The following is a 14,987-nucleotide window of genomic DNA, read 5'->3' on the forward strand; positions in this document are numbered from 1 at the left end:
TTCACATTAATTGATTATTCCAGGTCTTGGTTCACGTCTAGAGGAAGCTCGAGTACAATAGATTGTGATATTTGCACTAAGGAGATAAGTATAGAGTATATAACATGTTAAATGGAGGGGAAAATGACCTGAAGACTCTCAAATTTTAAAAATAAATACATAAATAAACTCTCTCAAATTTGGTCACAATAGTTGATGCTACGCATGATCCTTGTCCATTCACATTTTGCGAAACCAATCATGCCATCATGTAAATTTTAAAAAAAATATAATATGTTGGATATCCCAAACAAATGAAAAATACTTAACAATGATTTTTATGTGTCCATTTCAGAAATATTAGAAATCTAATAGTGCATTTGGGCCAGACTTGGGGGGTCTAAGTGTCATTTTTCTTAAATTAATTAGCTTCGGTTCAAATTTCGTTAATACAGAAATATTATTACATTTTCAAACAGTTATCACCAAGTATGAATCATTGTAACCCTGAGTTTTGGAATCAGCATTTTTGCTACAAACCATTTCAGTGATGGGACTTCAGTTTGCTGTTGATGCGTTAGATTGAAGGTATATGTATATATAAAAACAAGTTTTTACTGAATTATAATTAATGTAATTTACGGTCCTTCTAAAACATGCATGAACGAGTAACATGATAGTAGGATCCCCTTGATTTTTGCATTGTTTTAAGTTAACTGTAAGTTAAATTAATTGTAACTTAGCAAGATCCATAAAAAATATATATATCTACTCTTCAAAAATTAAAACAAATTAAAAAGTTTTTATTTTTGACTTCATATTAAACTAAAATCTATACAAAAAAATCTAAGATTCGAATCTCGTTCACACCAGAGTTAGTTTTAACAAAAATAAAATTTTCTACTTTGTGTAGCGATTGAACTTAGAATATTTTGATCTCAACGGTAGTCGAGCAATCTGTCCTGATTGTTATTCTACATCGATCAAATGCACACAACAAATTGAACCTCTTCTAAATAATGTGTTGCAATTTTTCAAAAAAAAAAAAAAAGGCATGGAAATTGAGGAGCAAGTTCCCGTTTTCTTGGTAACAACTAACAAGAATTGAGATGAGGAAACATACAAGCCAAGGAACAAGCCTGGGGTACCTATTTCAATATATATTAATGATTTTATTTATTTCTTTTTGCATTATTTTACGTGGAAGGAGTTAATTAAAGTGATTATATTACTTCAATTATGCCAAAACAACAAACTACTATAAGAATTATTGAGGTGTAATACATTTATACATTAACTAGAACGAGATTTTTTTTTCTTTTTTGGTTTTTACTGCTTATAAATGATTTATGATTAAAATATTGGAGCCAAGACTATTCTTTCTTTTCATTTTTAGCATCCTATTGGATTCCATTCCAAATTAAAGTATCTATTTAAAACTGAATTACATATGTATTGACTTCTTACTCTATTTACAAAAGACCAAATTGAATTAATATTTAGAGATTTGGAGCTAGTACATGCATATGTTTGTATATTTTTAATGAAGGAAACATTCTCGAAATTTACTTCTCATGTGTGTTTGTGGGATCTATCATCATAAATTTTATTTAAACTATTATCTACTACTTGTGCAAATACTCTGTTCATCCAGGTGTCATTGTATTTGGACTAACTCATAGACTTCCATATGGTAGTGTCAATCTCCGAAGCGTAACTTTATCTTTTTATTTTTTCTTCAATTTCTTGAATATGATATACATATGTAGATGTCATCTTATTCAAATGTTTGTAAACAAACTTGAAGTGAAACCATAACAAAACAACGTTATTTTGTAACAATCAAATGATGCTTTGGATTAACTCCTCTTACATTTAACAAAGCTCTCTCATTTTGTCGAGGTTACTTTAAAAAAAAAAATGTTGCTTTGGTTTAATTAAAGTTCAAGTACACATTCCGTGCGATATATATATATATATCATAAAAAATTATAATTGTTGACGTGGATTTTAGTCAACCAGAAAATTAAATAAAGGACTATATTAAAAATATATTAAAAATAATTTTTCACTCTCATGTTCTCATACTTACATGTTCACATACTCTCATACTCTCATTTAGTTGAGCATAATTGACTTATTAAACTCCTTACCGATCTTACAGATCTTACATAGTCTCATGCTCCCATACTTTCATGATCTCATATTCACATTATTTATTTATTTATTTTTACTAACAAAAAGATTTCAGCAATATCACATTCTTCGGAATTTCCAGACATTGAAATTAGCAAGAAAGATCAGGGATCAACTAGAATGCCAAAAAGCAGGACACGGAATACCACAGAATCGAGAAACAGACGAGCTCACAAATGTGAATTACATATACAGGCAGAATAATATTAGCATAAGCCAACTAAACCTGGCTAAGGGGGAAACCAAGGTGTGTCAATTCACCATATACAGAATGTGGGAAGGCTACTGCTCTTCAGGTTCTAGCTTTCTCCATAATGGCTTATTGGTTTTGACACCACTTTCATATCCGCTGCTATCACCTGATTCGCTTACACCCTTCTCCATCAACCTACCCTTAATACCATAATGCGGCGAGCGTCCATGTTCCCTTCCAGCTCTACGTTCATCTCGGAAAGGGAACTCTTCAGCTTCAAGCATATGTATCACATGCCCCATCTTTGGCCTCTTGTGAGCATTTGGGTCCACACAGCGTAAAGCTACTAAAAGAGCACGCTTCAATGCCCTTGAAGAAGGCTTCTCTTGCAACCTAGGATCCAAAACACCCTCTGCATTGCCATTTGTGACCATTGTTTTAAGCCACTCAAACAAATTCACCTGAAATTGGAACTCCCCTGGAGGGCGGCTGTAATCCACTGGATTTCTACCAGAAATTACTTCCATGATAAGGATACCAAAACTGTATACATCGCTTGTTTCATTCAACATCCCAGTGCTAGCATATTCTGGAGCCACATACCCAAATGTTCCCATCACACGAGTTGTCACGTAGCTCCTCTCTGCGCCCAAAAGCTTTGCTAGGCCAAAGTCGGATAATTTCGGATTCCACTGCTTATCAAGCAAAAATGTTGCTTGACTTGATATCACGGAGAACAACCTTTGGTTCAAGCCCCTCATGCAGGTATGTCAGCCCTTTGGCCGTTCCAAGTATTATATTCATCCGAATCTCCCATGTAAGAGGGCTGTGAGGCCCCACATCTCCATGAAGCCATTGTTCCAAGTTGCCATTGTCAACGTATTCATTAACAAGCATCCTATGAGCTCCTTCAGCACAATAACCTACCAATCTCACCAAATTCTTATGTCGGACACGTCCAATTGCTTCCACTTCAACCTTAAACTCCTTCTCAGCTTGTCCCCTGTTGTTAAGCAAATTCTTAACAGCAACATTGGTGTTATCCTCTAACACGCCACGGTAAACAATTCCATAACCACCTTCACCAATCACATTCTCATCAGCAAACCCATTAGTGGACACCTCAAGCTCTCTCAAAGTATACCAATGGCCCCATCCCAGGTGTGAAACCTCCGGCGCAATTGCCGCAGCCATCGTCTGATCACCGGACCCGTGATGCGACCCGGCGGTAAGCAATCCGGTGGTCTTTGCCTATTTCGATGTGAATTCTGTTGCGGCCCCTAACGGGGCTGTCTTCAACCAAAATTGGCTCCGGTTCGGGTAACGGCTCAGGATTTGGCGCGGAATGAGGTTTGCAGTTGGAGATCGATTTGGAGTCCAGGTCGATTCGGATTTCTTGAATTTCTTTGGAGATGTTTGGAATTGTTGGGTTGCCGCTGCTGCTGTTGTAGTTGTTGCAGAGAGAGGACGACTTGGTAGCGTTGAGCTGTCGTTTTGAGTTGTTGCTATTGCGTTTTGAAGTGAACCAAAGAGATATGAGGAAGAGAACTAAAACTATTCCAGCTCCTACGCAAATACCGAGAACAACCCATATACGTAACCCGAAAATTGAGGTTAAAGGAAAACCTTACTCTGTTTGGATGGAAAGAAAATGTACAGAGAAAAGAAAATATTTCTTAACTGAATTTCATTAATATTTTTATTGTATTAAAAATAGAAAATACAATCGGTTTTTATATCAGCTCGTGAGCTTAACTAACTGCAGAACTAAAACAGAAACAACAGAATAAAAGATGCAGAGCACAATAGACAAGTGTCACTAGTGAGGCTGAGCTGTCAATGACCTGGCATACTCTCAATTACTCTGCTGACTCGGCTTCTTTGATCACTCTTTGCATTGACTGATCTTTGACTAAGAAGCTGAGATGTGCTTCCTTAATAGCCCCCTTCAAACTCAACGGGCAAGGTTGCACATTGAGTTTGCTTCTAAAGAAATTAAAATGATTGAAGGTTAAGGGTTTTGTTAAGACATCTGCAATTTGTTCTTCACTGGGTATGTAATTAATCTGCAATTCCTTGGCAACAACTTTATCTCTAATGAAGTGCATGTCCAGTTCAATGTGTTTGGTTCTTGAATGATAAACTGGATTCTTTGCAAGCTCAGTAGCACTCTTGTTATCACACCATATCACTGGAGTTGAAGTGCACTGCAGATTCATTTCACTGAACAATTATTGAAGCCAAGTAATCTCTGCACAAGCTGCAGCAAGAGATCTATATTCACTTTCAGCACTAGATCTAGTCACAACTGATTGCTTCTTAGAAGACCATGAGATTAGATTGTTTCCCAAGTAAATACAGTATGCACCAACTGATTTCCTGTCATCAATGTCACAAGCCCAATCTGCATCTGTGTATCCAGTTAGTGTCAGCTCCCCTTCAACTCCAAATTTCAGTCCATAGTCCTGAGTTTCCTTTAAGTATCTTAACACCCTCTTGCATGCCATTAGATGCTGTAAAGTTGGCATAGCAACATATTGACTAAGCTTATGTACTGCAAATGCTATCTCAGGCCTTGTAAGTATCACATATTGTAAGCCACCAACAAAACTTCTATATGCTGAAGGATCATCAATAAATTGACCAAGTGAACCATCAACTTGTTTATGAAGTTTTGTTCCAGTAGTCATTGGTGTATCACATCCTTTACAACTTAGCAGCTCTGCTTTTTCCAGTAAGTCTCTGATATATTTTCTTTGAGACAAGAAAATACTTCCATTGTAGTAAGAGACTTCAATTCCTAGAAAATAAGACAAACTCCCTAGATCCTTTAAGGCAAAAACTGAACTGAAATAAGAGATAAAATCCTCAAGAGCTTTGCTGTTGGGACCTGTAATTAGTATATCATCCACATAGATTAATATCATAATCATAGATCATTTTTCTTTCTTCAGAAATAGTGATGTATCTGCTCTTGAATTCTGAAATCCCCATTTAATCAAAGTTTCATTGAGCTTATCAAACCATGCTCTATGAGCCTGCTTCAACCCATAAAGTGCCTTATTCAACTTGCAAATATGACCAGGTTTATGAACATTGATAAAACCCTCAGGTTGTTTCATAAAAACATCTTCAACTAAATCACCATTCAAGAATGCATTATTAATATCTACTTGCCTTATTTTCCAGCCATTCATTGCAGCCAAGCTTAATACCACTCGAACTGTAGCTGGTTTAACTACTGGACTGAAAGTCTCAAAATAATCAACTCCTGCTACTTGTTGAAATCCCTTGGCAACAAGTCTTGCTTTATGCTTGGCAACACTCCCATCAATATTATACTTGACTCTAAATACCCATTTATTATCAACAACCTTCTGTTCAGAGGTGTTAGGTACCAGAATCCAAGTATTGTTCTTCATTAATGCATCATACTCATCTTTCATTGCCTGACACCATCTTTGATCTTCTAATGTTTCTTCTACTGTATCTGGTTCTCTATTTGACAGAACAGCACAAAACACCTTTGGTTTGAATATACCTGATTTAGCTCTAGTGATCATTTTGTGTGTAGGATGATGGATAGTTTGTTGGTTTTGTGAATGTGTGTTGGTTAATATGTCATGTGGCAAAATTGGATTTTGAGGTTCTGGTTGGAGAGTTTGAGCTGATGCAGGTGAAGTGTTTGTAGTTGGTGTTTGTGTGTAGCCTGAAGATTCAAGTAAATCAAGTTGTTGATTTTGTTGAACAGAGATTGTATGATCAGAACCTGATGAAGATTCAGTTATGTTACTGCTGGTTCCTGCTGAGAAAGACTCTTCAGAACTGTTGTCAGGAATATATGGCAAGGTAGACAATTGAGATACTTGCTGTTGGTTCAGTGTTTTGACAGACTCAGGATCAGAAGATGAGGTATTGGTTTTATTATCAATGGTAGTTGAAGGAAAACAAGTTTCATCAAATGTAACATGTCTGACAATGTATACTTGACCTGAAGGATGAAGACATTTATAGCCTTTGTGGGATGGACTGTACCCAATGAATATACACTTGCTGGAATGAAAATCAAACTTATGTCTATTATAGTCTCTCAGGAATGGATAACATAAGCAGCCAAAACACTTAAGAAAACTATAATCTGCTTTGTGGTTAAACAACTTCTCATATGGTGTTTGATTTTTGAGCACTGGAGTAGGTAACCTATTAATGTGAAATACTGCAGTATGAAAAGCATCCCACCAATATTGAAGACATAAATTTGCTTGAGCTAACAAGGTTAAACCAAGTTCAACTATATGTCTATGTTTTCTTTCCACTGATCCATTTTGATGATGTGTATAAGGACATGAGTGTCTAAAGAGAATGCCATTTTGATTTAGAAAATCTGTAAACACTTTATATTCTCCCCCCCAATCTGATTGCAACATCTTGATAGATGTGCTGAACTGATTTTCAACTTGAAGTTTGAATAGCTTAAAGACTTCTAAAGCTTCTGATTTAAGCTTGAGGGGATAGATCCATGTATATCTGCTATAATCATCAACAAAGCTAATATAGTACTTATATCCATTCCTAGACAAAACTGGTGAAGGCCCCCAAAGATCTGTGTGTATAAGTTCCAGAACATGAGTAGTTTTTATCTCTGTAGTTGCAAAGTGTAATCTATGAGATTTTCCCAATTGGCATGCTTCACACACACTATGACTGGAATTTCTAAGTAACTTCAGAGAGACTTTAGCACAATTATAAAACTTCAGCAAGTGTATAAGAACATTCAAATTCGGATGACCAAACTTTCTATGCAACAAAGTTAATTGATCAACTGTTTGAGTACAATTTGATGAAACAGAACTGAAACAAGCCTTGGCAAAAGAATCAGATTTATTTGAGGTCTGATTGTTTCTATCAACAAAAGACAACATGGACAAAGGCTTATTTGAATGAACAACTGACATATATGACTCATGAGTTTGAGTATTAGGTGAGCTGGGTGAACTTGGTTTAAGTTGCAGCTTGTAGAGTCCTTTCTCAGCAAGCCCCTGCAGAAGAACTTGCCCCTTCATTTTGTCCTTCACAAAACAAACATTACCACAAAATTCAACAGAGATGTTATTATCTGAGGTTAGTTTGGATATGCTTAAAAGATTTTTTGTTATAGAAGGCACAAGCAGCATATCTTTTAACAAAATGCAGGTAGTTGTATGACCAGATCGAAGAGAAGCATTACCAACATGAGTGATAGGTAGGCCTTGACCATTTCCTATGATGAGTTGATCATTACCTTTGAATTCTTCTCTAATGTGCATATTGGCCATGTTGTTTGTGAGATGATGTGTAGCTCCACTATCCAAATACCAGCCTTCATCAGCAGGCCCTTCAAAGTTGGCCATATATGCAGCTCCAGGGGAATATGAAGCATGAAAACCCGGCATATATACAGGAGACATTCCAGCAGAATATTCATCAAAATTAGGCATATAAGATGGCATGTAATTAGCTGATTCCAGATTAGTCATATAAGCAGACTTTGGAATTTTTCCTTTGTTATTGACTCTAGATGAAGCTGGAATAAAATCTTCATTAAATCTATACCAGCAAACATCAGCACTATGTCCAGGTTTAGAACAAATCTGACATATTATCACTTCTTCAGAAATACTAGCAGAATTTTGATGTGAATTTCCAAAAAAATTGGATGGCATAGTAGGAGACATGCCATTGAAGATTGGTTTTCCTTTCATTTGATACATGTTTTGACCTCTGCCATAACCACTAAAACCAGAATATCCTCCATTGAAACCATTAAATCCAGAAAAATTTCTTGAAGGAAAACCTCTACCAGTACCAGATCCTCTCCCACCAAAATAATTGCCTTGAAAACCTCCTGTATAACCACCTCTTCTATGGTTTCCCTTTGTTTGTGCAAAATTAGCATTAAACATGCCTTGTGCCAAATTAGCATTGAAAACAGTTTTAGCATCTTGCTCTTGTTGCTCAATTCTAGACTCATGAGTGAGCAACAATGCATATGCATCATCAAAATCCATTTTACAAGCAGTGATAAAAGAAGCTATATCTAGGAAGCCTGATCCGAGACCATTAAGAATGTACATCAACAATTCTCTATCATTCAAAGGACTCCCAGCACAAGCAAGTTTATCAGCTAATGCTTTCATTTTCATGCAATAATCTTCAACATTCATTGATTCTTTCTTTAAAGTGTTTATTTCATACTTGATCTGAAGTACCTTAGCTTTAGATTGTACTCCAAATTTTTTCTCAAGTGTTTTCCATACAGCATATGAACTATCAAGAGTAATAACGAGACCAAGTGTACCTTCACTTATTGAAGATAAGAGCCAGCCAAGAAGTGTTTGATCTTGTGATTTCCAGGTGATAAATTCTGGATTCTCAATCACCTGTGTAGATCCATCAGCTGTTCTTCGAGTGAGATACTGCTCTGGTTCAGATTTTGTTCCATTAATGAAACCTTCAAGCCTGTTGCCTCTTATGGAAGCTAATACTTGAGATCGCCAAATTAAGTAATTGGCTCGATCTAGCTTCACTGGATTGTTGAATGAAAAATTTGTTGAATTAGTGTTTGTGTTTACGATTGGATTGTTGGAGCTAGTCATATTGATCTGGCTCTGATACCATAAAGGAAAACCTTACTCTGTTTGGATGGAAAGAAAATGTACAGAGAAAAGAAAATATTTCTTAACTGAATTTCATCAATATTTTTATTGTATTAAAAATAGAAAATACAATCGGTTTTTATATCAGCTCGTGAGCTTAACTAACTGCAGAACTAAAACAGAAACAACAGAATAAAAGATGCAGAGCACAATAGACAAGTGTCACTAGTGAGGCTGAGCTGTCAATGACCTGGCACACTCTCAATTACTCTACTGACTCGGCTTCTTTGATCACTCTTTGCATTGACTGATCTTTGACTAAGAAGCTGAGATGTGCTTCCTTAATAGAGGTTCTCTTAGAGAGCTGATCGTTCAAGAACGAGTAATGAGACATTGCAGCAAAGCCCTTTGTGAGTCAAATTTCGGCTCCTAATTTTATGAAAACAAGAAACAGAGAGACAGAGTGCGGTGTGTCGTATTTTGTTGGGACTAGCTCTTGCTGCAGCGGGCAGAGATGATGTTGAATGAGGTCATTTTGTTTTGCGAGACAGAGCTGGCATGATGGGACCTCTAGAATGGCGATAAAACCCCATTACCCATTAGTGTTTTTTTGTGACCTAAATGCATTTTTCTAATCCATGCACAGTGGAGTTTCTAGTTAGTTTCTAGTCTTCATGTTCACATTATTTGACTTGTTACATTTCTCCTTACAACAACATTAAAATATAATTTTTTTTACAGCTAGTCTGCTAATTATATGTGTGTGTGTAAAAGCATTTATTGGTCAAAAGCTCATCACTAAGGAGAATACAAATTGTTTTGGAGGAAGAGGATTGTGAAGTAACTCGATGCAAAACCATATAGATATATATGCATTTATATGTCTCATGCTGACATCTATATTTCATAATTTTAATTTTGAAAATCATTCCATAATTTTAATTTTGAAAATCAACTTACAGGTGTATCATTTAATTTTGAAATGATGCATGCACGGTTTGGAATTCAAGGTCAGCCTTAATAATATTATTATTAGCTTCGTAGCAACTAGGGGTTTAGCTAATGAAATGATGCGTGCATGTTTTGGAATTCAAGGTCAGCCTTATAATTATTATTAATATTTATAAGCTTAGTAGCAATTAAATTCGATTCCTCTATCATTTCTTGCGTCGTCTCTTTTTCTTTCAATCTGTCACGGCGACGACTCTGCAATTCTGCCGTCTATGCACGCGAACTGACATAGCTTCCCGCCATAATAATCGCGCCGGAGGGCTGGCTCTCCGCCGCTGGAAGCCTGTGATCGTCAGATGCTCCGGTCAAGAATTGCCGAGCTCAGCGGTGGCTGTTGGTGCCGAATTTGACGCGAAACTATTTCGGCATAACCTGATGAGAAGTGATAATTATAATCGGAGAGGATTTGGCCACAAAGAAGAGACTATGGAGCTCATGAATCAACAATACACAAGTAAGATTTTCATTCTTTTGGTTTAAATTAATTTTTTGCTACTGGATTTTCTTTTGTTTATTCAGTAGGAAATGAAATTATTTTTACTTAAATTTCTTTATTTTGACTCATAGAACTGGCTTTAGCCAATTGGAAGCCTTAGGTTAAATTTTATTTTAAGCCTTCTTTCATTAAAATATTAACTCTCACAAAAATATCAAATATCTCGAAAAACTCTCATAGAAACATCAAATAACTCAAAATTCAATTACATTCAATAATATCTTGAATTACACAACAATTATCAACAAGATCCAAAAATAAAAAAGAAAAAATAGTAGGAATGATATCTAATTATTTCCACTATAATATTAACTAGTTTTGTCTTCCACAAATTCCATCTCCTTAAAATACTCTAAACCTTCTTCAGCCACAACTATAGTCTCTCCCGTTCATGAACTTTAAATCATTGTTCCTACCTACTATGATCCTTGTTGCAAGCCATCAATGATGCAAATTACTAATCAATTAAATTTTATTCTTCTTGCTTTCTGAGATGTAAAATTATTAATTAAAATCTTATATTCTAATTTATCTAACAAATCTTTCTCAATAGCTAATATAGTTCATTCATTTAATCTTTCTTGTGACGTTATTGTTCTTAAATAAGATTTTAATAACTTTAATTTAGAAAAACTTATCTCAGCAGAAGTAGCAATTATAGGTACTATTAATAATATTCTACAAGCAACAAATGCATTTGGAAAAAAATCTATTTTTTTAAAATATAATTAAGCATATCAAATAGAGTATTTCTTTCAATATGTAAGACTTCTTTTAAGACTTTTAACTTCAAAAATAAATCTAATCCATCAATATCAGAAAACATATCATATTTCAAGGCATTTTCAAGATTAATACAACAATTTTTTAGACTTTCATCATTTAATGATTTTAATTTTTCAAAAATAAATAAAAATCCAAAAATATTTTCATAGAATTGAAACTGCTCATCTATTGGTGATTGAAGAAATAGCTTGGTCTACTATATATAAGAAATCAATTCTAAAAGAATCTTCAGGAAACAAAATTTTCTCTTCACTATTATTCTCACCAAATTTATTTTTTCTGTGAATTATATGTTTTTCATGAAATTTTGGTTCTATTTCCATTTCATTTGCAATCTCTTTAGCTGAAATCATAGCAGATACAAAACCATTTTGTCTATAGTTTTCAAAAAAAGATGTAAGACCTTTTAGTTGATTTTTTTTTTTTTTTTTTGGTCTTATCCACGAGGTATCTTGGGGAGGGCCCTAACTGTGGGAGGCACCTTTAAGCCCGTACCACAACCCAGACTAGAAGTCCCCGCTCGAACCGGGAGGCACAGGTTCTCCCAACAAAGGCGACTTCCCTGCGACTCGAACTGGGGAGCAAACCCAGTCAAGCCACTTAAGGGGACTCCATTGCCAGTGGAAGCCAACACTTTGTATTTAGCTAATTTATGGTAACATCAATTTGCATACCAAATAGTCATACCTAACAAAATTCAAAAATTTTCAATTTATATGTTGCTAAGCATTTAGCTCCACTTTTTATTTTGGGATATTCACTAACTTCTGCAAATTCAAGTAAAGCATCTCTAATTTGGGGAGCTTGAAATCTTATTACTTTCACACTTTCTATGTGACACTCCCAAGTGATTCATTATTCAGCTTAATTTATACTTCCTAAATGGATATATTAAATAATAAAAATTAAAAAATAAAGAAATTCGTGTATTTTTTTTTTACAATTTTATTGAATGAACTTTTTCTTTTAACAATTTTATTTAAGAAAGCTGGATCAATCAATGATTTATCTTTTTATGAACTCATCATCACTTTGTGATTAACACATGTTAAAAGAGACTTTTTTTAAATCTTAGTGTTTCTATTTGGAGTTAGTGTTATGCGGTGATGATTTTTACTTTTGTTGATTTCGTTGAAAATTCTTTCAGGTGATATTATAAAGAAATTGAAGGAGAATGGAAACGAATATACTTGGGGAAATGTTACGGTGAAGCTGGCCGAAGCATATGGCTTTTGCTGGGGAGTTGAGCGTGCTGTGCAGATTGGTTATGAAGCAAGAAAACAGTTTCCCGATGAGAAGATCTGGATTACCAATGAAATAATCCTTCACAGTCCATCTATTAATTAGGTCTTAAAAAAAAAAAACCAATTCTTCTTTTATAATATTTTCAATTTAAATATTTTTGCTGCCCTGCTGTTTGTTAAGTTAGTTGCTCGTTTACTCATTTTCATGGTTATGGATTGCAAAGAGTAGATCTGTAGTCATGATTTGATTCTTTTATTACTATATTCTACTAAAATATTACTGAGGCTCTTAAGTCATACATGGCAGCGGTTGGAGGAGATGGAAGTTAAAAATATACCTGTTGAGGAAGGAAAGAAGAAATTTAATGTGGTAAATAAGGGTGATGTTGTGGTTTTGCCTCCATATGGGGCTCCGGTTGAAGAAATGGTGACTCTGAATGACAAGAATGTGCAGATTGTTGATACAACTTGCCCTTGGGTGTCAAAGGTACCTTTGGCTGAGACGGATCAGCTGTTACTATGATTATTCATTTGCTGGTTATATCTTCAATCCCTCATTCCCTCTTCATGTTACATAATATATACAATTTTAAAATTTTTTTGTGAAGGTCTGGACCACGGTTGAGAAGCACAAGAAGGGAGACTACACTTCAATTATTCACGGTAAATATTCTCATGAGGAAACTGTAGCAACTGCATCTTTTGCAGGGAAGTATATCATAGTCAAGGATATGAAAGAGGTATGTTCAGAAGGCGGATTATATTCTATTTTCTGGAGAAACTGTAGAGCGATATTAGGAGATATTCATTGGAATGTTTTTTCCAATTATGATTTAATCCAGGCTGAATATGTGTGTGATTACATTCTTGGGGGTGAACTTAATGGCTCTAGCTCAACAAAAGAAGCATTCCTTGAGGTATGAGTTTTGTCGCTTACTTGACCGTGAATGTTGACAATTTTTGGAGAGTTTTGCAGATATTGATATAGTTATTTGCTTGCCTACAGAAATTCAAGAAATCTGTTTCAAAAGGGTTTGATCCAGATGTTGACTTGGTAAAAGTTGGCATTGCAAACCAAACTACAATGCTCAACGGTGAAACAGAAGAGATTGGTTAGTTGCACCATAATGCTGATGTCACCCCACCTGTTTCCAAGAAAGTTTGGCTTCTGGTATTTGAGAAATTTTTCATTGTTACAGGAAAATTAGTAGAGAAGACCATGATGCGTAAATTTGGAGTTGAAAATGTCAATGAACACTTCATAAGCTTCAACACAATTTTTTATGCTGCACAAGTAATTTCTTCTTCTAACTCATGGCTTTTCCTTTTCAGATTTTTATAATTTTGTGTGTCATAGAACTTCCTGTCCACCGCATGTCTTTTAACGATCTTTATAAAACCCAGAATTTTGAACCTCGATATGCCAAACCTAACAACATACTTGACCATTTGTTTTCACTGACCGAACTGCTCCGCCCGCAAGAGTGCAATACTCAGCCACTAGTTAAACAGCTAGTTGTGTAACATTCAGTTGTGTTAAGTAAAATTTAAGCTAAAGATTTTGGTTTCAATTTTTGCAGGAGCGGCAAGATGCAATGTATAAGTTGGTTGAGGAAAAAATCGATCTTATTTTGCTTGTTGGTGGGTGGAACTCGAGCACTACCTCAAGTCTTCAAAAGATTGCAGAAGACCGTGGAATCTCCTCATACTGGATCGACAGTGCGAAAAGAATAGGTCCCGGAAACAAAATAGCACATAAATTAATGGTACGGGTGAACATATTGAATTTCACTTGCATCAACAGAGTAATTTTAAGTTTCGAATTTCTTTATTAATTTCCTGTGCTATGTTATTATAGCATGGCGAGCTGGTGGAGAAAGAAAATTGGCTGCCGAAAGGACAGATCACAATCGGTGTAACAGCCGGTGCCTCCATCCCAGATAAGGTAATTTCTGACGCATAAAATTTCTAAATATATTTTTGCTTACTTTGACTTTATTTTTTCATTCTTGACGTCTAATTTACCATGCCACAACTAATTACATCATTTTCGTCTGCTCATGGTAAATTTTCTAGCTGTTTAACTTAAAGATTGTTATAATTTTCCTCTCTGTGTTTTATCCAGGCAGTTGAAAATGTCCTTAAAAAGGTGTTCGAGATCGAGCGTGAAGAAGCCTTGCAATTGGCGTAAACTGAGGTCCAAACGTACATATTATCAATAAATTTCAATGTGATTCTACAATTAGATATTGTAAAATTATAAACACAGCCCTCTTCTGAGTCTTTTCTTAGTGCCCATGTGATCTGAAATTTTTAGTTTTTGTGTAATATGATGTTAGTGATTGCAATTTCTAGCCAGCATGATATGATATAAAAACCCCTGTGATTATCGTTCAAGCCCCCGCATGCAAGCATGCATACATGACTTCATGCATGATATTGCCCTT

The 14,987-nt window shown here is 35.2% G+C and overlaps 2 protein-coding genes and 1 pseudogene across 2 annotated transcripts; 1 reads left to right on the forward strand and 2 right to left on the reverse strand.

The window, feature by feature from the left end:
- Positions 1–2,446: 2,446 nt before the first annotated feature.
- On the reverse strand, positions 2,447–4,587 carry LOC18033679 (annotated as a pseudogene).
- Positions 4,588–4,599: 12 nt separating this feature from the next.
- Positions 4,600–5,295, reverse strand: LOC112096267 (uncharacterized mitochondrial protein AtMg00810-like). The gene has a single exon (XM_024179689.1). The coding sequence runs from the start codon at positions 5,293–5,295 to the stop codon at positions 4,600–4,602; it is 696 nt and encodes a 231-aa protein (XP_024035457.1).
- Positions 5,296–11,932: 6,637 nt separating this feature from the next.
- LOC18034296 (4-hydroxy-3-methylbut-2-enyl diphosphate reductase, chloroplastic) lies at positions 11,933–14,775 on the forward strand. Its single transcript, XM_024178722.1, has 10 exons — positions 11,933–11,951; positions 12,444–12,643; positions 12,848–13,027; positions 13,149–13,280; positions 13,383–13,457; positions 13,547–13,652; positions 13,740–13,834; positions 14,121–14,306; positions 14,399–14,485; positions 14,666–14,775. The coding sequence occupies exons 3-10, from the start codon at positions 12,860–12,862 to the stop codon at positions 14,729–14,731; spliced, it is 915 nt and encodes a 304-aa protein (XP_024034490.1). The 5' UTR covers positions 11,933–11,951; positions 12,444–12,643; positions 12,848–12,859; the 3' UTR covers positions 14,732–14,775.
- The last annotated feature ends 212 nt before the right edge of the window (positions 14,776–14,987 follow it).

The sequence above is a fragment of the Citrus clementina genome, unplaced genomic scaffold (assembly GCF_000493195.1).
Source record: "Citrus clementina cultivar Clemenules unplaced genomic scaffold, Citrus_clementina_v1.0 scaffold_8, whole genome shotgun sequence".
Taxonomy (NCBI): domain Eukaryota; kingdom Viridiplantae; phylum Streptophyta; class Magnoliopsida; order Sapindales; family Rutaceae; genus Citrus; species Citrus x clementina.

Bases quoted from the DNA above. Each gene is read 5' to 3' on its own strand.
- LOC112096267 (XM_024179689.1), bottom strand. From the start codon at position 5,295: ATGATATTAATCTATGTGGATGATATACTAATTACAGGTCCCAACAGC.
- LOC18034296 (XM_024178722.1), top strand. From the start codon at position 12,860: ATGGAAGTTAAAAATATACCTGTTGAGGAAGGAAAGAAGAAATTTAAT. The intron at 13,281-13,382 runs GTATGTTCAGAA...GATTTAATCCAG, and splicing joins TAGTCAAGGATATGAAAGAG to GCTGAATATGTGTGTGATTA. The intron at 14,307-14,398 runs GTACGGGTGAAC...ATGTTATTATAG, and splicing joins AAATAGCACATAAATTAATG to CATGGCGAGCTGGTGGAGAA.